The 20300-nt window shown below is 57.2% G+C and overlaps 11 protein-coding genes across 11 annotated transcripts; 5 read left to right on the forward strand and 6 right to left on the reverse strand.

Moving 5' to 3' along the window:
- Positions 1-368: 368 nt before the first annotated feature.
- On the reverse strand, positions 369-2008 carry BO70DRAFT_379793 (uncharacterized protein; the record flags this gene model as incomplete). The annotated part of the gene is made up of 4 exons (XM_025545375.1): positions 1324-2008; positions 717-1261; positions 460-467; positions 369-420 (listed from the first exon to the last, which is right to left on the reverse strand). The coding sequence occupies exons 1-4, from the start codon at positions 1823-1825 to the stop codon at positions 369-371; spliced, it is 1107 nt and encodes a 368-aa protein (XP_025399084.1). The 5' UTR covers positions 1826-2008.
- A 459-nt stretch (positions 2009-2467) lies between these two features.
- On the reverse strand, positions 2468-4647 carry BO70DRAFT_362253 (DMT family transporter). The gene is made up of 2 exons (XM_025543242.1): positions 4036-4647; positions 2468-3831 (listed from the first exon to the last, which is right to left on the reverse strand). Exons 1-2 carry the CDS (start codon positions 4450-4452, stop codon positions 2866-2868), a joined length of 1383 nt encoding a protein of 460 aa, XP_025399085.1. The 5' UTR covers positions 4453-4647; the 3' UTR covers positions 2468-2865.
- Positions 4648-4721: 74 nt separating this feature from the next.
- Positions 4722-7450, reverse strand: BO70DRAFT_315151 (UTP25 family protein). Its single transcript, XM_025540297.1, has 5 exons — positions 7336-7450; positions 6913-7280; positions 6655-6851; positions 6014-6591; positions 4722-5961 (listed from the first exon to the last, which is right to left on the reverse strand). Exons 1-5 carry the CDS (start codon positions 7428-7430, stop codon positions 5043-5045), a joined length of 2157 nt encoding a protein of 718 aa, XP_025399086.1. The 5' UTR covers positions 7431-7450; the 3' UTR covers positions 4722-5042.
- Positions 7451-7807: 357 nt separating this feature from the next.
- On the forward strand, positions 7808-9007 carry BO70DRAFT_292293 (eukaryotic translation initiation factor 3 subunit F; the record flags this gene model as incomplete). The annotated part of the gene is made up of 3 exons (XM_025539405.1): positions 7808-7912; positions 7996-8708; positions 8785-9007. The coding sequence occupies 3 exons, from the start codon at positions 7808-7810 to the stop codon at positions 9005-9007; spliced, it is 1041 nt and encodes a 346-aa protein (XP_025399087.1).
- A 742-nt stretch (positions 9008-9749) lies between these two features.
- BO70DRAFT_315156 (putative transcription initiation factor TFIID subunit 13) lies at positions 9750-10906 on the reverse strand (the record flags this gene model as incomplete). Its single annotated transcript, XM_025540298.1, has 2 exons — positions 9750-10347; positions 10462-10906. The coding sequence occupies 2 exons, from the start codon at positions 10904-10906 to the stop codon at positions 9896-9898; spliced, it is 897 nt and encodes a 298-aa protein (XP_025399088.1). The 3' UTR covers positions 9750-9895.
- A 42-nt stretch (positions 10907-10948) lies between these two features.
- BO70DRAFT_362255 (protein kish) lies at positions 10949-11835 on the forward strand. Its single transcript, XM_025543243.1, has 4 exons — positions 10949-11163; positions 11232-11341; positions 11436-11517; positions 11620-11835. The coding sequence occupies exons 1-4, from the start codon at positions 11161-11163 to the stop codon at positions 11641-11643; spliced, it is 219 nt and encodes a 72-aa protein (XP_025399089.1). The 5' UTR covers positions 10949-11160; the 3' UTR covers positions 11644-11835.
- BO70DRAFT_362256 (pentatricopeptide repeat protein) lies at positions 11753-14242 on the reverse strand. Its single transcript, XM_025543244.1, has one exon. The coding sequence runs from the start codon at positions 14143-14145 to the stop codon at positions 11920-11922; it is 2226 nt and encodes a 741-aa protein (XP_025399090.1). The 5' UTR covers positions 14146-14242; the 3' UTR covers positions 11753-11919.
- Positions 14243-14396: 154 nt separating this feature from the next.
- On the forward strand, positions 14397-15209 carry BO70DRAFT_362257 (CCDC12/cwf18 family protein). Its single transcript, XM_025543245.1, has one exon. The coding sequence runs from the start codon at positions 14467-14469 to the stop codon at positions 15064-15066; it is 600 nt and encodes a 199-aa protein (XP_025399091.1). The 5' UTR covers positions 14397-14466; the 3' UTR covers positions 15067-15209.
- Positions 15200-16508, reverse strand: BO70DRAFT_379800 (uncharacterized protein). Its single transcript, XM_025545376.1, has 3 exons — positions 16318-16508; positions 16130-16265; positions 15200-16072 (listed from the first exon to the last, which is right to left on the reverse strand). Exons 1-3 carry the CDS (start codon positions 16400-16402, stop codon positions 15367-15369), a joined length of 927 nt encoding a protein of 308 aa, XP_025399092.1. The 5' UTR covers positions 16403-16508; the 3' UTR covers positions 15200-15366.
- Positions 16359-17205, forward strand: BO70DRAFT_40412 (uncharacterized protein). The gene is made up of 2 exons (XM_025547065.1): positions 16359-16825; positions 16929-17205. The coding sequence occupies exons 1-2, from the start codon at positions 16498-16500 to the stop codon at positions 17105-17107; spliced, it is 507 nt and encodes a 168-aa protein (XP_025399093.1). The 5' UTR covers positions 16359-16497; the 3' UTR covers positions 17108-17205.
- BO70DRAFT_362259 (putative R3H domain protein) lies at positions 16991-20280 on the forward strand. The gene is made up of 4 exons (XM_025543246.1): positions 16991-17354; positions 17410-18173; positions 18230-18370; positions 18445-20280. The coding sequence occupies exons 1-4, from the start codon at positions 17304-17306 to the stop codon at positions 19868-19870; spliced, it is 2382 nt and encodes a 793-aa protein (XP_025399094.1). The 5' UTR covers positions 16991-17303; the 3' UTR covers positions 19871-20280.
- Positions 20281-20300: the final 20 nt, after the last annotated feature.

Here is a 20300-nt window from a genome sequence, read left to right on the forward strand (position 1 = left end):
GGCCTCTTGTTTATTTGGGAGAGGAAAATTACGAACGGAAAGAAAGGGAATGCTATGATCCGACCTCGTGTCCTCCGTCGTCCGTCCGTGCTCCAACTCCTCGCCGTGATATGAGTAATGTTTGGTTTGATTCTACGCGTCCTTTCAAGGATATTGGCCATGATTGGGATCTGTTGGAGAGCGCCGCGTAGGGGACCATGCCCTACCTACCTACCTATTTATTGATTGATTGATTGAAATTGCATGCATGTATGTGGCAAGGTCCGGGATGGGTTGGTATCATGGTATCATTTGGGATGGGATGGGAGGTGGGCGGGTGGGTGCTATTATAGTAGCAAGAAAATGAGGGAGATGGTATAATGTACAGACTAGATTGTTGATACTAGAACATGGATGGGTACCTGGATCGGCGATAGCCAGCTGTAACGTATTGTTTAGAACACCAAACACCAAACTGACAAGGGTATCTATCATCAATAGTATATATATCAATCACCACCACCACCCATCCCCTCAAGCCGGCATAATCGCCAACCTCGTCCTCCCCTTCCCCTTCTCTTTCTTCTTGATCTCTCTCTCCCTAGTCAAAACCTCGCCCAACCAGCCCCTCACCCCCTCCACCTTGGCCACCAACCCGCCCTCCCCCTCCAACACCCGTCTCGCGGCGGCATCACACCTCACCTTGACCCCAACTCAAACCGCTTCAACCCACTCACCCCCAGCAACGGCTTCAGCCAGGGCACATCCCTGGCAAACTCCAACAACCCAGCCCCTACCAGACCCCCATTCCCATTCGCATTATTATTCTCCCCAACACTCAAACTGACACACCCCAAATCCAACCCCAGCCTCAGCTCCTCCAGCGCCGCCAACCGGGCGACAACGCGCCACACCCCCCTCCAGAGACGATCATTATGCGTGTGCGCGTAGACCGAAACGGAATGTTCCTGGCCGGCGAGGGGCTGCCAGACGGGGGCGAACTGGACGGTGAGGCGGTGGATGTGGGCGCGGGCGACGGGGGAGATGGTGGTGAGGAAGGAGAGGAGGGTGTGCAGGTCGTCGGTGTCGAAGGTGGGGAGGGTGTAGAGGACGGGGAGGGATTCCGTGTAGATGGCTCGGCAGGTGGTGAGGAGGGCGGGCGTTTGGGTGGTCAGGTTGTTGGCGAGGGAGGGTGGGTGTGGGGGTAGAGTTTGGGGGGGGGTCGAGGGTGGGTTTTGTGGGTTGGGGGGGTTTGTGTCTGTGTCTGTGTTTGTGTCTGTGTCTGTGGGGGGGGTTGGTGTTGGTGTTGTTGTTGGGAGTTTGCAGTGGTGGTGGTAGAGGCACTGGTCGTAGCAACAGCCTTAACCCCCCCCGCCATCGCCGCATTGCGCCACCTCGCCGTCGTCACCGGACAACAAAGACGATGTTGATCCAGCGGCATGCTCCTCGCGACGGCGCAGCGCACATGGCGGACCCGATCGCGGATCTGCACGAGGTGAACGGTCGGGGCGTCGAAGACGTAGGCGTAGATCATGAGGCGGATCTCCGGGGGCAGACGGGCGAAGAACGGGCTCTGGGGCTGGGAGGCACTCGTTGTGGCTGGGTCCAAGGGGGGGATTTCATTGTTATTGTTGCCGTCGTGGTGATTGTCACTGTCGCTGTCGCTGTCACTGTCATGGTCACTGTTGATGTTGGTGTTGGTGTTGGTGGTGAGGGAGCTGCCAGGGCTACAGATCTGGCGAGTGTGGATGAGCTCGCGGACGGTTTCGGGCCAGCGTCGACCGGTGGGGTAGTAGTGGAAGATGGAGTAGGGGTCGCGGAGGAGCCAGGCGTCGAAATGACGCATGGTGGGTGATGCGTAAGTCAGTAAGTGGTTGGCTGTATACAGGTATGGATGTATAAGAATTGGCTGTATAGATGGATGGATAGATGGTCTATGGAATCTCTAGGTCGATCAAATCGAATCGAATAAAGGAGAAGCTGCTTCCTGCCAGCGGAAGGCGAGTGGGATTCAAGATCAATATTCCACGATGGATGGGATTGAAGGCTATGACGCTGCGACAGAGCGCCTCTTATACAAAGGCCGGTCAATCTCGGGCGGTTCCGTCGGGACTTTACGGCCGCCGTGCAACCCTATGACGCCGTGGCGGCCAATCAGCAGAGCGGGCTGGGCTGCCGCATGCGGTGCGATGTTGATTGGCCGGGCGCGTAGGAACAGAGTGCTCCGGGTCTCTCTCTCCAGCTGTGGTTGGGTGGGTTGTCTCGGATGGGATGGATGGCGTGGTGTTGATCATGATCATGATATTGATCAGGAGAGGACGGACGGAGGGAGGGAATTGGAATAATATAGGAGTGGGTGAGTCCTCTGTTTATGGGCTGGAGGTTGATGGATAATCCACAGCATTCTTGATATCAGATTCAGATTGAAAAGTGCCCACCCCCGGATCTACTACTGGCAACCCACCGCCCCGCTGCAGACGAGAGCTCGATGTCTCCTGCCAATCAGCACCGCCAATTGAGTGGAGCTCCCCCGCAGTCCTCCCCAGTCGGGCTAGTGCACATGTCTAGTGTCTACGAGTAGTAGAGTAGATAGATAGATAGTATCTACTGTCTACTGCACTCCTGCACCGCTGTCGCTGAAACTGCCATTTCATCATTCGTCTCATTCCTCATAATCCTCATGATTCATGCATCCCCGCCGTCTATGTATGCATGTATGTCGTATATACCCAAATGCAAACGGCACCCCCCCCCCCGGGACTCAGCACTGGTGGCGTCCACCCAACCGAGCCCCATGCAGCTGGACACCGGGACTAGACTCCAGGAGACTCTTCTCGCAGGTCAAATCCCTCACACATAGCAGCGCCTCCTTTTTGCCTCGCGTCCTCACGCGCTAGCCCCCGATTGCCTTTCCCCGCCTTCCTCCACCGCCGCACGCTCGGTCTCCTTCCCCTCGCCTGCTCCAGCCCCCTTGGCGCCCTCGCGCGCCATCGCCACATAGATGGCGCTCCCCAGGATCATCCCCGAGCCCACCCAGCTAACCGCCGACAGCGTGCTGCCCCAGACCGTGCGGTCGTAGAACACCGCGAACAGCATCTGCATGTAGATCATGAAGGTGGCCCGCGACCCGGACGAGGTCGGCGGGGAGGACTCGCCGCGGCCCTTGGACTTGCGCGGCGGTGGCACGTACGACAGCCCCGCGGTCAGCAGGAACTGCAGCAGGAAGCCGCACACCCCGAGCCCGAGGAGCAGGGTCCATTCGAGCAGCGTGCCCGGCAGCTCCAGCGGGATCGAGGGCACGAACAGCATGGCCAGGGTGGCCACCACTGTCGTGAACATCGAAAAGTACGTCACCGAGACCAGCGGGTGGCAGCGCTGTCCGATCATCCGGATCGTGGTGTACGCGCACGACGCCCCCAGCACCCCGACCAGGGCCACCACGATGGCCAGCACGTGGTGGTAGCTGTCCGTGGACCCGGGCGTGTCGCCCAGCTCCGGGTCGTCGGCCGGAGCCCCCGACCGCATGAACGGGAAAGGCCGCGCGATCAACACCACCCCGGCCAGCGACACGATCCCGGCCAGCTGCTGCTTGCGTGTGAAGGTCTCGTTGGGGATAAGGAACGAGCAGGCGTAGCAGGTAAGAATGGGCGCCAGGAAGGTCACCACCGTCGCCTCGGACAGCGGCAGGTACTGGACCGAGAAGTAGAGGCCGTAGACCCCGAAGAAGCCGCCGCTGGCGCGCAGCATCAGCAGGGGGAAGACGTCGCGCGTCCCCAGCGGATGGGGCACGCGAGCATACCACATGTAGAGGTAGCTTGCCAGCACGGTAATCGACATGCGAGCGAAGAGGATCTGGGACGGGATAGATTAGCCGAGGTATCCCGCGGAGACAGTATCTACTTAGTAGTCGACGACGGCGGCAGGCTAGTCCATGCATGCCAGCCAGCCAGCCAGCCAGCCAGCCAGCACGCACGCACTATCACCACTAGCCATCCCATCTCACCGTAGCTACCTACCTACCCCCCTCCCCGGTAAAAAAAGAGAAAGTCCACGCACCTGAAACGGATCCAACCCTCTCCCCTCCTTCCCTTTAATCTCCAAAAACTGAGTCATGACATTCATCGTGGCGCCGAAGAACTGCGCACCCAGGACCAGGATCATGCCCTTGCCCTGGGCCCAGAACTCGCGGGCCGGATGAGACATGGTCGTCCACCACGATTGAGCGGACATTGTTGCAGCGGGTGAAGGCGACGAGGAAGATGGAGAGGAGGAGGAGGAGTAGGCGGCAGAGGGAGAAGAAGCGAGCAGCGGACTGCGCTCGGTATAGTGGTCATCGCCATGGCCATGGCTCTGAGACTGGGGCTGGGACTGGGCCGACCGAACCGCGGACGGCGAAGAGGAATCGCGGGGGAGAGAACTGAGCGCGGGCGACGATTGGGAGGGCGTGACGCAGGTGGCATCCGGGGAGGCCATGTTGGCGAACCCGACTGGTGGGGAGGGCGAGGCAGGTAAAGGCGCGGATGGGAGAGGAACGAGGCCCGAAGTTTGTTTCGCTTTTCCCCTCTCTCTCTCTCTCTCTCTCTCTCTCTGGCTATTGTATGTGTATGGGAGGGGTAGATAGATAGGTAGATATGGTATTGTTCTCGGCTAGAGACAGGTCAGATCCGGATCGGATGTGGAACAGGGCAAGTATTTAAGTACCTGGCAGTTGGGAATGTTGATTTTCTTGATCGGCGAGAAGCGACAGACTGGAATAGGACTAGTCCCGGCGACGATCGGCTGAAGTGCATGCCTGATGACTAATCGGCCCCCCTCGTGTGACCTTCCAAGGCACCACTCAGGCTGCAAAAGGAAGGAATTTATACGAGATGGTGCTGATCAGGAGTTACCCAGGCTATCAGGAGCTGTAACTGAACTATGCAGTCTGTGCGCAAACCCCGAGCCCTAATCATTCCATTCTACAGAGTAGCCACTGCGGATACAATCAGTCGAAGAAAAGCCGTGGATGAGACATGTCTTTTTATACACAACGGATTATACTAACTACTATATACATCATCCCTCTACATAAACGTAAAGGTATCCCCTCCCTTCTCGCGCAACATATTCCCCACGCGCTTTGTCCCGACGATGCGCTCCAGCTTCAGCGCATCCCACTTGGAGAACAATGCCCGCACGCCTCCCTCCGCCGCCTCCACCACCGCCGCCGGATCCAGCCCCAGGAAGCCCACGATCTCGCCGTAGAACCTCGGGTTCTCCGGCACCCCGTACATGATGATGCGCTTGACCCCGCGGATCTGGTACCGCCGGAAATGGTGCAGGCGCTCCGAGTACAGCAGCACCGACTGCCGCCCGTTCATGAAGTGCGTGCGCGCCCGCGTCGCCTCCCGCATCTCCGTGTACTCCGAGATGGCCCCGAACGAGACGTTGGTCGTCTGCGCCGACGTCGCGAAGTAGTTGCGCACCCGCACAAAGTCCAGGTACGACGGGATGAAGACCAGCGTGCCGCCCCCGCTGGCCTTGCCGCGCCCCGACGCGATGTCGCGCACCAGCGTCGACAGCACCGTCGTCGTGAAGTGCTTGAACCGCGCGTCCGGGTCTTTCGCCGGCGAGAGGCAGTCGAAGCGCGAGAACGTCTGCTTGACCGACACCGGCAGGGGCAGCTCCCCGATCGCCCCCGCGTGGATCGGCGTCGCCTTGACCCTGCCCGACACGTTGTGCATGTGCCCCGAGAACACCGAGTTGATCTCCGGCGTGACGAACGACGACAGCATGATCAGCTGCCGCATGTAGCGCGCGTTGTTGTCCAGGTACCACGTCCGCACGCGGCTGAAGTCGCACCCGTGCGCCTCCCGGGGCTGCAGGTTGAGGTGCTTGAGGATGTAGTCAACGTGGTCCCAGTTCTGCATCTGGAGGGCATCGGCGTGGTCGACGATCACCACCTCGATCGACGACAGGAAGTCGTGGTCCCGCTTCTTCACACTGCATGGCGTTAGCGATGGGCCCCTGCGGCGGTACTCAAAGGCAAACTCACTCGGCTTGATCCATGATCGTGCGCAGACCCAAGGGACTGGCGAGGATCATGTCGGAGGTGTAGAACTGCGCAAAGTACTTGACCGTCTTGCGGGTGAACTTCAGCCCCAGGCGGAACATGTCGTCGTCGTTCCCGCCGAACAGGTCCCGGAAATCATCCGGCTTGTTCTCCCACGACTGGTCGTCGGTGGAAGAGAACGTGTCCGTGAGGCGCTTCTTGTTCTCCTGTTGCTCGGGCTGGAAGAAGCGCGCGATCGACTCGACCGCCCGCACACACGCCTGCTTGGTCGGCAGCAGATACAGGACCTTGGGCCGAGTGAACCCCTGGTCTCGGACGTCGAGGTCGGCGTCCTGCTCCTTGGCCAGGCGGGCGTTGTTCTTGAGCACCCGGTCGCGGGTCTTGAGCACATGGTTCGTGGCATGGAGAGCCAGCAGGTCCCGCATCTGGGCCACGTTGGAGGTGGACCGGGCTCCGTAGAGCACGTCCTGGTAGCCGAAGATGTACGGGGCGAGCTGCTGGGCCTGGCCACTGATCTCAGGGATATTTTCCGCGGCAGGAGCTTTGAGTTTCCGTTTGAGCTGTAGATGTCTCCGTCAGTCCTCCGTTGCGATATGTATAGGAATACCGTCACTGCTGTTTACCTTGGCGCTTGAGATGTTCTTCATGGCGGGGAGCCAGGACGCTTCGTCGCCGGTATCCGGCACCGAGCGCACAAACTTCAGTTCCTCGGGAAGCTCCTTCTTAGTGGTCTTCCATTTGTTTTCCCCGATGGCCTTGATTTTCTGAGTGAGCTCGTCTTCCTTCGGGATCGAAAAGTGTGTGTCGAAAGGATCATTATCTGGCGGGGCATTAGCGGGCTTGGAGAACCATGTAGATAGGCAATGGAAAGAAATCCCTACCGTCTTCATCGTCACTATCCAATTGCAATCCTGCATCCTCCTCGGGGGCATTGCCGTTGTCCTCTTCGTCGGAAGGTTCCTGCTGTTCCAAGTCGTCCTCTTCGGGCACCTCCTCCTCCTCCTCCTCGTCCGCGACAACTGCAATCTTCTCGGAGTCTCGATGGTCGACCTTTCTCTTCTTACGAGCCGGGCCCTTGGAGTCGGTGGATGCGTTCAGGAGCTGTAGCAATTCGTTGTAGGAACGTCCCTTCTGCTGATCCTCGTCCTCGTCGCTGGACGACCCCTCGTCCATCTGTTGATCGTCGGCGATGTCGTTCTCCATGGACTCGTCCCCCGAGCCATCCTCACCTTCGGAAGAGCCTTCGGATCTGAATGGACCGGTTAGCTTACACATAGCAGCCCGACTGCAGTGGGGGGGCTCACTCAATCTCGTCGACTCGGGAGGATTGGAAGGCATCTCTGCGACTGACGGGGCCTCTCCCGCCTCGTCCCCTGCCGCGACCTCGTCCGCGGCCCATGCCACGTCCCCGGGAACCTCGACCTCTTTGAAAAACCATTGACTCTGTGATCCAGCCGAAACCGGTCGAGTGGGGGGGGGGGGTGAGCTTTATAAAAGAGCGAATTATTTTTTTTTTGCGGGTTGCTGGGGAACAAAAAAGAAGAGGAAGAAGAAGAAGAAGAAGAAGAAGAGGAAGGGCGGCTTATCTTATCTTAGCGCGGAAGGGAAGTTTGCGCACACACAATTTGAGCCTCGCAGCAGCAGAACCTCCGCCGCCGCAACTTCAGAGAGGCGGAAGATTTAATTGGCATCCCCGACCCCAGACGCCCTCCCCCACGCCCAGCACGAGATAGGATCAGCCCCAACACCGACTCTCCTCAACTCTACCTGCCCATCATGGCTGACGCCGACTCCTTCGTGCACCTTGCTCGCCCTCTGGGCCCCGTGGCTGTGGGGTCTGCCCCGACTACCGCGCCTGTGAACGTGGTCATCCAGCCTCAGGTATATATCTACGTCCCCCCTCCCCCTACCTCCCCATGGCTGGATCATATCCGCTGTGTCCGGTTGCTGACGGCCGTGGCTAGGCTCTTTTCTCTATCCTGGACCACTCCCTCCGTCGTAACGCCGACCAGGAGCGGGTCATCGGTACTCTGCTGGGAACCAGGACCGAAGATGGCACCGAGGTGGAAATCCGCAGCACCTTCGCTGTGGGACACACGGAGACGACAGACCAGGTCGAGGTGGACATGGAATACCAGAAGCAGATGCTGGCGTTGCACCTGAAGGCCAACCCCAAGGAAGTCCTTGTCGGGTGGTACGCCACCTCGTCCGAGCTGAACACCTTTAGCGCCTTGATCCAGAACTTCTACAGCGGCCAGGGTGACGGCACGTGGCCTCACCCGGCCGTCCACTTGACCGTGTCCACCGAGGCCGGCAAGGACATCGAGACCCGCGCCTACATCTCCGCCCCCGTCGGCGTGACCGCGGAGAGAGCCGCCGACAGTGCCGCCTTCATCCCCGTCCCCTACGAGATCCGGTACGGCGAGGCCGAGAAGAGCGGTCTGGAGGCCGTGGCCGCCGCTCGCGAATCCGAGGAGCGGGCCGCCAACCTGTTCACCGACATCGAGGCTCTGGAGCGTGCGATCGAGGAGGTGCTGGGCATGATCGACCGTGTTTCTCGCTACGTCGAGTCGGTCATTGACGAGGAGGCGCCGGCCTCGACGGCCCTGGGCCAGTTCCTGCTCAACACCCTGGCCCTGGCGCCCAAGGTGGAGCCCGCTGACATCGAGCGTGACTTGTACGTATTTCCCCGGGTGGACTACTTCTTCCTCTCCCTTCCCTGCCCTTCATCTTCTCCTGCTAACGGTGCGCAGCAACAACCACATCCAGGACGTCCTGGTCGTGTCCTACCTGGCCAACACCATCCGTACACAGATGGAGCTGTCCAACCGGCTAGCAACCGCCCAGCTGACCCTGGGAGGCGAGTCCGGCAGCGCCGAGGCGGGAGCTCAGCGCGGCGGCCAAAGAGGCGGCAAGGGAGGCCGGGGCGGGCAACAGCGGAACCAAGAGCGCAGCGGAGAGGAGGCTCGCGCGTAAGGGGAGATAGGGTTATTCTAACGATACCTTTCCATTTCTCTTGAACATTTATTCATTGTGCAAAAATTTCCTTTTCTCTCTGTTTCTTATTTGCGACGCCCCACGTTCAACCCCGACACCTCCAGGGGTTAAAAAGAGACCTGGTCTTGGAGTTGGGATTTGGGATAGTACCAACCACGGGAAGAGCAAAAAAAAAAAAGGGGGACAAAAAAGGGGGCAGAGAAAACGAACAGGCCGGAACCGAAAAGAATGAAAAAGAGCACGGCGTATGGGAGTCCACCTACCTGGCTTTGATCAGAGTGCTTGGAATGGAAAATGGGAAAAGAGAAGGGCTGTTGCTTCCTCCTACCTACCTACCTAACAATCTGGCTAGGCATCTAACCGGTCCCGGTTTGATTACACCCGCCTTGTTAGGCCTTCAGGATTATGTAGTGTGTAGCTGGGAGGTTGAGTGGCTTTAGGGGGGAGGGGTTTGCATTGCTTGTTACCGTGCATGATGTTTGCGGATAGACGTGAATGAAGTTATGTTTTATCTAGACTCCACCTGACGAATATGCTGGAAGGGCATGTAGAGGTAGATAATGTAGATCTACGGAGTACATCTTATCTATAATCTAAGTACCGCAGCTTTACCCTTTCCAGCAGCAATCAATGCCGATAAGCCAAGCCCAGTGGCAATATATGTATGTATGTATGTGCTAACAAATCATCTTGATAAAAACGCCTCCGATGCCAACCAGATAGGATATCACGCATGACAGATAAGGTACATACAAAGCCCGGAAACCCAGTCCCCCAGCCCAGCCCAGCCCGTAACGCCAGTGATTAAAGTGAGTGAACGAGTAAAAACAAGCTCCAGAGAAAGACCGAAAACAAGCCACGCCACCCTCACGCCCCAACCTTCCTCTTCTTCGGCACCGTATTATCCTCGGTAGCATCGGAATCCCTCCTAGCATTCCTCTTCCCCTTCCCCTTCCCCTTCTTCCCATCGACACTCTCGCCGGCCTCCTCAAGCCCCTTCTTACCCGCATCCTTGAGATTGCCCACCTGGTCATCATTCTGATCGAACGCCTTCCGGGCCTCCTTCAACTCTCGCTCCATGCGCAGCAACTCCTGTACACGGCCCAACTTATTCGGATCCCGACGCAGCGCGAACCGGAAATCATCGACCTTGATCTTCTGGCGGCGCGAGTAGCTGGCGTATTGCGCTGCGCCGTGGCACATCTCCAGCACGAAGTCGGTGACGATCTCGTCCAGCACGCGGATGGTTTCCGGGAGGGGTTCGGCTGTGAAGGAGGGGTGGGGGCGGGGGTCGCCGTAGGCGAGGAGGAGGAGGCGCACTATATAGTTGGATAAGTGGGTCGTTAGTAGGTGTAGGTGGAAGTGGAAGTGGAAGTGGAAGTCAAGCCTGTGGAAAGAGCAGGAGAAAAGGGCGGGGAATAGTAATAACTCACGTTCTGACGAAAAGTTCATCTGCCCCTTGTGCCGGGCGGCACGGGCTCGAGGTTCCGCCATCTTTCTGGGTCGTTTAGAGGGAGCAGTAGTGGGATCAGTAGCAGCAGCAGCAGCCGTGGTGGTTATGTCCGTTGGATGGGTAGCCGCGGCGATAGGTTTCGGTTTGTAGGCCGGGCGATATCCGGCGCGGATTAGCGCAGTTTCCTGGGGATCGAAGGGCCAAGGGGGAGCGAGATGGCTCGGCACATGACCAGTGCTGGGCTGGCGGGGAGGAGCGGGGGTATGGCTCTGCTGCGATGACAGAGACAGTGACAGAGACTGGGACTGGGACTGGGACTGGGGACGGCGACGAGACGGAGTGTTTCGCTTTCTCGAGCCAGCTGCTGCTGCTGCTGTCGCCGCCGCCGCAGGGGGAAGGCGGTCGGCGGGGGAGGAGGGAGACATGGTGGCAGAATGGACTTCCCGGCGAGTGGCAGTTCGTCACTACGACGGACTAAGTTGCTCACTACTCGTCTCAGCGAGCACTCGACTCGGATTCTCCTGCCTGCGTGTTGTTGTCTCCAACGAGAACAGGAGAGTGTTACACATCGACTGGATCTGGGGACGAGGAAAGAAAGAAGAGGAAAGAAGGAAAGAAAGAAAGAAAGAAGGCACGGCTGAGAGGGCCAGACGACCGGTCGCTCTTATAACCTGTCAAGATGGTCAGTGAATAACGCCCGCAGTCGCAAAAGCAACACAATCACCACTAACAAGTGAGAGCGAGATGTAGTCGGCACTGTTCAATTTCCAGTCACTCCTGCTGGTCTTCCTGCTCATCATCTGCACAAGCACGTATGGGCACTCCATTATGCCGGGAATCATGGACCGCAACCAGAGCGGGTGAGTGGCCTATACATACCGAGGACGCGCCGTCGACAGATCGACAGATGGGATGGACGAGATAATCGGACGGCTCGCTAATGCGCTCGAATAGCTTCTTCGGGATCTTCTGGAAATGCGCACGGATTGGCGAGCGGCTGAGCCCGTATGTCAGCATATGCTGCGTGGTGATGGCTGTGAGTATACCCGGTCCCCGGCAGGAGTACAATGGCCCAGGCATATATGTATGTATGCATGTATGCACGAGTGGAAATGCTGACGCCCCCGGTTTCATCCAGGTCTCCATCTTCTTCGGCGGCTGATTGGGCGGGCTTGCGTTCCTTACGATCTCAGGATAGCATGGTGGTCATTCTACCAGGCACTGGCGTTACTGTAGCTTCTTTTACTGCTTGCGTTTTTGCTCGGGATTCATCCCCATAATTATCATGCTGCATATCGTACATACAAGGTGCTGTCTACGGAGTACCATCCAGGGAATTCCATCTATATACGTTTTATCCGAAAACACCGAATCCTCCCGCGCCACGCTAGAGATGCAAGAGAAGAACTGAAACCAACGGGGAAACCAACGGGATATCTCACGACTTGTCCTCTTCGTCCGCCTTCAGACGCACCAGACCTTCCTCGACCAATCGCTCGGTTTCCATCATCTCCGCCTGGTAGGCCTCGGCGGCAGCACCCTCGCTGGCTAAAGCATCGCTCTCGTTGAGTTCCCCCACGATGTCTACCAGGGATTGCAAATCTCCGAGTTCGTTCACGTGCTTAATCGTATATGCATCTGGAGACAGGCCCTCCTGCTGCATGGTCTGAATTGCTTTCGCGACCCCGTCAACATCCTGGTTCATCACAAGTCCGCTGATGATCAGGTTCCAGGTGGACAAATCGTACACGATCTGATGTTTAGCCATCATCTCTCTGACTTTGTTGGCGGCGTATTGCTGCTTGGTATAGATAAACACGCTTAGCAATACTGTCCAAGTCAAAACCGTTGGTTTGACAAATTTTTCCGGGTCCTGGGCCGACAAGTATAGCATGTCTTCAACGACGCGCACAGACGGTCGCCCCCCGCGAGGATCATTCCGCCACGAGATAATGAACTCGTTGAAGATATGATCAGTCTTGGCTAGGTGAACAGCATATTTGTCGCCCTGAACCAAAAGTTCGATGAACCTGGCATAAATGCGTTGCCCAACGGCCGCACTTCTTTTGCATCGCAGGTAACTCGCAATCAGGAGAAACATGGCACCACGGGTTGGCTCCAACTTAGCCACGTCCGATTCAGGAGGAGTGTATCCAGGCGCTAGTATGTAAAGTTCCTGTAAGGGTGCGATGTCAAAGTACTTATTATACACGTCTAGCATGGAGTAGAAGGTCTGTTCAGGGGTGAGATCCGGTTGACCTTCACCCCCTATGAATCTGTTTCCCTTGACGTTAAAAACAAAATGGGCGTGAAAAATCTTGCTCGCGAGCCATGGGTGCGTTCGAAGGTCAGGCCGTGTATCGATCTCTTGCAGCAGTTCCTTGACTAGGTCTTGATCTCTGCGGTCAAGAGCATCACCCAATTGAGCTATGTAAGTGCCCGCATTGAACTTCATGCCTTGTTTCTTGATATACTCCAGTATATCATCACTTAACTGAGGATCCCCTGTCTTGAAAGTGTTTTTCAGGATAGCATTCATCATGGTCATATCAAGCCGCACTCCAATCTTGAGAATCCTGGGCAAGATATGGAAGTTCCGCCCATCTGGGCCGTCCACAACTGAATCTAGGCCCAAGAGTCCAGCAATTTCCCTCGTAACTAGGTAGTCCCGTGTTGTGAACCCTTCCTGTCGGAGATCAAAGATGACTTTCAGTACTTCCAATGCCATGTCAGCGTCCTTGAGCTTCACGAAATGGGACATGAAATGAAGAAGCGTTGGGGCCACTATATGCACTTTTCTCTTGCGCGAGAGATCCCAGGCCCGGCGGACACCATCGCCGTCTGTGCAATCTAAAAATAAGCGCATGGCATTCTGTGTCATGATGACAACAGGCCAATTTTCAGGGGCTAAGCAAGTCTGGACAACAGAGCGGAAAGTGAGCTCCCCATTTGTCCAGTCTCTGTAGCCGGGAAAACATTCCATGATATTTTTCAGACAGTCATAAGCCAATTTTAGCACTGGCTTCTCAGAACCCTGGCTAGTGACCCAAAGAAATTCCAAGAGGAGGCCATAGTGACGGTGACGCAATAGCGCCAGTGATAATCGCTCCCAAGCGGTAGCCTTTGTGTTGAGGTCAAGTTTTTCCCAAGCTTCACGAAAGCTTCCCAGGCAGTCTGTTTGTATCTTTGCAAGAAGGTCTATTTCCGTGGACTCCAATGGGAAATCATGGAAGCTAATTCCATCAGGATCCACGCCCTCTCGCAGCTGCGCAGCGATGGTTCGCCATTGAGTATGAGCTGAGGATCCATGTTCTCCGGAGGCTAATGAATTATCCCGGATTTCCTTCTCCATAGCCAGCACGTCTTCGCCGAGAAATCTTTTCAGAGGCTGATATACATTGCCCCGCAAGACCTGGGTCCGGTAGATAACTCGGTTCCATTTGGGTGCCGCGGTGGCTTTCGAAGCCGGCTTCGGGTGACCATGCTTGAGCTCCTTGGAGGAATGGGGGGCCTTCCAAGGCTGCGGCGTACTGCTGCCGAAGGATCTTGCATGCCGGGCAGCTACCCGTCGACTCCTGCCCAGGCAGAGGCTATGCTCCGGTGCATAGGAGTGGCCTCCAGCACGGAGGCAGAGACGTAGAGAGGGGTGCGAGCAGAGGGACATTCAGAAAGGAATTATTGCATGTCTCGGAAGGGAACGGGAGGGAAATGCTGGCAGATGAGAAGATGAATTGAATGGCGGCGATGTCGCGGGGAGGAAGGGAAGGGAAGGGAAGGAAGCAAGCAAGCAAGCAAGAGGACGGCGGAGTTCGAATCTTCCTCCGGCGCCGGGTGCGTGTGGCTGGTGTGTGCCTCCCGCCGCCCATGTGGCGCACCACAACCTGGACTGACTGACTGACTGACTGACTGATTCCTCTCCATACAACCATCTATATATCCTTCTCCTTCTCCTTCTCCTCCTCCCCCTTTCCGTCTCTCCTCCGTCATGTCGTCCAATCATGCCTCTCTCGATGCGGCGGCCACCGACCGCAAAGCACGCCTTGCAAAGCTCGCCGCGTTGAAACGGAAACAGCCTGAGCCTGAGCCGGACACTGAACCAACGGCGGGTGATGAAACCGAACCTGCCACCTCAGACGTCACCCGAAAGTATTTGTCCGGGAGAAATTACGACGCAGAGACCCGGGGCCCGAAGCTGGGGTTCGACGCGGCCCCGATAGAGGGTCAGCTCACATTGGAAGCGCAGGCCGCTGAAATTGCAAAGGCCACGGCAGAGCAAGCCCAGAAGGATGAGGCAGTGGACCAACCGATCGATCTCTTCAAGTTGCAGCCCAAGAAGCCGAACTGGGATCTGAAACGGGACCTGGACGAGAAGATGAGCATCCTCGATGTGAGGACACAGAACGCCATTGCGAGACTCGTACGGCAGCGGATAGAGGATGCGCAGCGCGCCGCTCAGGCCAAGGGCACCGGGTCCAACGGAGGCGGCCACGGCGAAGAAGTGGGAATTGAAGGCGAAATGTTGGTCGAGGGCATCCACGTCCGCGAAAGGGAAGAGGAGCGCGAGCTGGAGGACGAAACGGCATGATCTTGATACCCCCGGGAAAACATGTATGATAGCAGTTGCGACGTTACTTTTACTTCAGGCGCTCATCGTGGGGATTTTTGGGACGAGTGTCGCCCGGCGTTGAGGATTATTTGCCGACATATTTTGTTGGGGGAAAAATTACTTTTTATTGCATTAACCTTCCGTGTAATCTTGCTATAGTACAGTGCCGCGTTCAGAAACCCAGGCAAATCGGCCGGCGGGGATGAACCTCGAGAAGGGAAAACGCCAAACTCCCATGCATCCTTGATCAGCACTTTTTCTATTCAAAACAAACGACGCCTAATTGCCCAGGTTCATAGACTGGGTCAGCGCAATGCGCTTGCTGTATGGGCTGAGACTCCGTTCCTTTCGAGGTGGAGGTCCACGTCCTTGATCCCGTCCGCCTCCCCTGCCGAAGTTGGTAGGACGGCTGTGGGAGGGACCCGGATGGTCCATATGCTGCTCCCTGGACCCGGAGTGGCCGCTCTCAGGCAGTGTGCTGGGGGTGACAGACCGTCGTGCTCTGGCAATTCGGCTGTGATCCACGCTCCGACTTCGGGTCCTATCCCGTCGGCCCCCGTCTCGCGACAGGTGTCGAGGCCGCCCTCGTTCGTCGGGGCTGGACTCTCGATGTCTCCGCCGAGTGTTTCTGTCATCCGACCACTCGCGCGACCGAGAGCGAGGCCCCCTTTCGCCAGACGAGTGAGACGCATCGGAGTACTGGGAGGATGAATCGCTGTACCGTCTCTTCCTGGGATGTGGGGAGACAGATCTTGTTCGCTCCTGGCTTCGTCTTGCGCCGTAGTCTCCACCGCGGGCGGGCGATCGGGAGTGTGACCGACTGGTGGATATCGTTGCGACGGAGCTGACCGAGTGCGATGAGGCTGACCGGGCTCGCTTCGACATCTGTGTCCGACTATCATGAGGGTCTACTTCATCCAGGTCTCTTTTGCGACCCCGTTCTCCCTCACGCTTCTTTGCCAGAATTTCATCAGCCAGCCCTGTCCTGAACATATCGTCAGTTGGCCCGTCTGGGCAGGATTGGGGGTATCGGTTGACATACGTGCGAGATTCCTCACTAAGAACGTCCGCCGAAAGTTGAGGGCGCAGTTTGGGGTTCTGCAACTGCTGCGTGCGCGAGGGGCGGGACATGTACGGCCGCTCCTGAGTCGTCACTGTACATTCATAGCTGTAGTGCCGTACTGAGACGGTCAGTTTGCGTCCATCAGAGACCGGCGGACAGGTACATATCTCGTTTTAGGCATTTTTGACACAAGGTACTCGGAGTCGCCTTGGTAGGGCCTCTCAGCCCGGGAGCGTTTCGATACCGATTCATGCGGGAACTGAGTCTTGTTGGGGGAACGGGGCGAAGAGAAGTGCAGGCAGAGAGGATCCGTCAGGCAGCAGCCCTGCTGGAGAACTGGAAAGGGGATGAATGGAGGGTATCCTGGCAGGTATCCAGTTCCATGTCATCGCGGCTGTCGCAGGCAGCGTGTGGGCCGGACCGACTGGATTAGCCGCGCGGCTGAGCGGCGGCCCACGAAGGAGGAGCCAAGCGATTCATTCATTCAACTCCCTCCTCCGCTGCTGCTCGCTCCTTCTCGCCCCAAAAAGATCGCCAGGTCGCTCCAGCAGCGTCGGTCTTCCCTGATAGTACTAGTACTTCTTCTCCTGCGTCCGAATCCCGGCTTGAGTCCAAGTCGAGGGTCCTTTTCCCTCCCCAGCCTCCCGCTGGTTCTTATTGCAGACTTCTTTCTCTGTACGAGGAAACCTCACTTCCCCCCCCCTCTTGAATCTTTTCCGCGGAAAGAAACCTCGCCGAATACCATGAGCCACGCTTTCTGACCATCGTGTAAGACCAGTCACCTTCCCTCCTGCCTGTCTCTGCCTCCATCTGCCCACCCACACCCGCTGGCTCCTGATCAACCGGTCGCCTGCATCCCACACACACCCCCCCCCCGGACCTGACGTCGAGGCAGCTTTCCCTATGGCGAATTACGTTTTCCAGAGATGTACCGTCTTTCTTTTTGGGCTTGTGTGAAGTGGGATCTTTGAGTGGCTTTTCTATCGATTCAAGTCTCCTCGGTTTCGTCCTCCTCAAAACCTGAACGAGCCGAGTCAGTCTCTCTCGTCGGGGTTTCCCCTTATCCAATTCGTCCGTATCCGATCGTTCACTGTCTCAGCGAAAGGAACGCTACAAAGAAATCGTCAAGTTCTGCTGGGGGATCCAGACTATCATGACATCTCGGAGTTCCCCGAGGGACGAGCATCGTCTTTCCTTTGCAAAGGTAAGCCCCGCCGCCCCTCCACGCATCGCATGATCCCGTCTGACCCGCTGCGCAGATTGCTGCCATGCCTCCACCATCAAACCCGGAAGCTTCCGTCGTATCTGACGAGATGAACGGCTCTCAGTCTCCCGACGGACCGTCGTGTTCCGAACAACCCAACTCGAAAGAAGGCCCGTGTACCGCCCGAGGCGAGGCTGCCATCGTTGATCGAGACGTCGATGGCCTTTCGCACGCTGTGCAAGGCGTTCACATCGCAGAGAAGAAGTATCACGAGAGTCCCATGTTCTCGGCCGAGGCCCAGGACCGCGGTTCGTTGAAACGAGAGACCTCGTTTGAGGAGGACGATCGTACCCACCTTTCCAACTCCTCGACTAAGCCAACCAGCTTTGATTCGAAGAGCATGGCGTCAGTGACAACCTTTGCAATGGACGAGAAAGACTCCTTGCGTCCTGATGATAGCGCTAGCGTCCAGGCTGTTGATGAGGAGGAGTCGCTTTCTGGGCCTGCCTCGGGTGCACCCAATTCGTTGACGGGCTCCGAGTCGGGTGCCCGCGGCTTCATGCAAAGACCACGGGCCATACTGCAGCCGTCGGGCCCTATCTTTGTCGATGGTATCCAGCGCACGAACGGTGCTATTCTCCCAGACGCTGTCGCCAATAACTTCGTCACGAATGCCGATGCTTTCCAGAATGGACGAACCATACATGGGTTTCCCTCGGATCCAGATGAGAAACTCCTCGAGGCCATGAAATCCCCCAAGGATCGTCTTCTGATCTTACAACTAGAAGAGAAGGTTCGACATTTCATCCAGAATTCCAAGTAGGTCGCCCCGTCATCTTGCCTGCCCGCTGTTTCATGGTCTAACTATTATCCAGGGAGCACTCTTTGGAGCTTCCGCCATCAAATGCTTTTGGGCGACTTCTTGCGCATAAACTGGGCGATTACTATCATCTAACCCACTTTGTGGACAATAATGTCACGTCCGTCCGACTACATAGGACGCCGTTTTGTCGGCTGTAAGTCTTCCTTTGCGATGCCCGCATCTTCTCACGAAGGCTTGATGGCATGAATGGCTGATTGATCTCTACAGGCCCACGCCCCTCTCTATTCTCCACGCCGCAAACCATAGCACCCCGCCTCCAGCTATGCCCGCAATGAAAATCATGCGCCGTCATGATGGTGAGCGACCTTCTACGGAAGGTAGCATCGCGGCAAGCTCCTCCGTTCCATCGAAGAATGGATCCGAAGCGGGCGACAGTGGGAACGATGGCGAACGGGGCGGCTCATCCGCCGGCGCGACCCCGGCCAAAGATAGGCTGACGTTAACCCGAGAGGAACGAGAGGCGAAGTATCAGGAGGCTAGAGAGCGAATTTTTCGCGATTTCCCCGAGTCCAAGTCGGCAGATAATACGAATGGCGACTCCAGTGCCAATATGTCACGCTCGAGCTCGACGAGTGGCCGCAAAAAGGCGCACCGACAGAAGACCCCCCACGATGACAGTTTCGAGGCTCGGTCTCAATTCAACGCATACTACCCTGGGATGCCCTACAACAACGGGTCGATGCCTTATGGCGTGGCGATGAACGATCCGTCTTTCCCCAATCAGCCTTGCATGGTTGGGCCTGGCGTGTCTCCACCGGGTATGGGCTACCCTCCTAGTGGGCAGACAGCCCCCATGTACTCCAGTCCCATGAATATGAATGCGATGCCTCATTACTCGATGCCTGTTTCTCCCCAGATGACGCCGAGCGGTCCGTGGCAGAATGCGCCTGTACCGCAGCAGTCTCCCTATTCTGGATATGCGACTATCAACCAATCGCCGGCGATGGCATCCACCAAGTCCTCTCCTGCACTGAGCAGCTACCCTATGCCCAACTCGGTCCCATACCAGCAGCCTACTCCCGGCTGGTCCACCCCGCCTTATCACGCCGGATATCCACAACCCACACCTCGCAACCCGCCGCCGGCTGCGTGGGGAAATTATCAGACCCAGCCCCCCACTCCCACATCGTTCCCCTATCCGCAATATCCCGGACAGCCCTTGAGCCCCGGCATGCAGAACCTCTCGGGCCCCCACCCCTTGCCCGGCAGCTTCAATCGGTCGCCGTTCAACCCTCAAACACGTTCTTTTGTGCCCGGTGGCGCGACGCTAGCGCGGCATCCAAGCAAGAACGGCCAGCATGGTATGAGTCCGTACCCCGGCATCCAAGCAGGCATGCAGCCGCAGTGGCCCGGATTTCCGGATGTCAACAAGAATAATCAGGAGGCTTCCGGGTCGGCAGGCCATGGCCCGATTCGCGGGGTGCCCGTCGGCGGTAGAGATTCCATTACCAAATGGGGGACACCATCCCATCTGCCCCCCAAGCCACCCCCGTCCGAGGTTCCTTCTGACTTCGACTTGAAGCACCGGAGTGGCCCCAACTCGACAATTCCTTACTCGGGCAACACGCTGCCAACCGCCAAGAATGGACCGCTGGTTGTTTCCGGCGGAACAAGCTTGCCAAGGGTAAACTAGCGCCCATCTGCCTTTCAGCGCAAACTGATGATGTCTCCGCGGGGGGACACGCCTTCTCCAAAAGTACATATCTTTCATCGTTGTTGTGGTGCGTTGGCTGTGATGTGGGTCTTGACATGGCTGTTCTCTATCTCTGGAAGATTAGGAACGGGAGCTGAAGAGGACATGGTGTACCCCTGGTCACAGGACAAAATGATTTGGCGAGCTCAATCCAATTTTCCGAGTCCTGACTGCACCGTAGAATCACTGGGGCTGAAGTCTGGGGGTTTCAGGGCGTCGTTGGGGACATAGTGGAAGCTTGACATGCATGTACTTCCGCCTTGCCATGTTTTCTAGATCTTGCTGGCTCAGGGGGTGGTGATAGTGCTTAGATACATAAAGTGTATGAATCAAGTCGTAACCGATCCCAACCAGCGCGAAACCGAAGGCA

This window comes from Aspergillus heteromorphus (assembly GCF_003184545.1).
Source record: "Aspergillus heteromorphus CBS 117.55 chromosome Unknown BO70scaffold_13, whole genome shotgun sequence".
Classification (NCBI taxonomy): Eukaryota; Fungi; Ascomycota; class Eurotiomycetes; order Eurotiales; family Aspergillaceae; genus Aspergillus; species Aspergillus heteromorphus.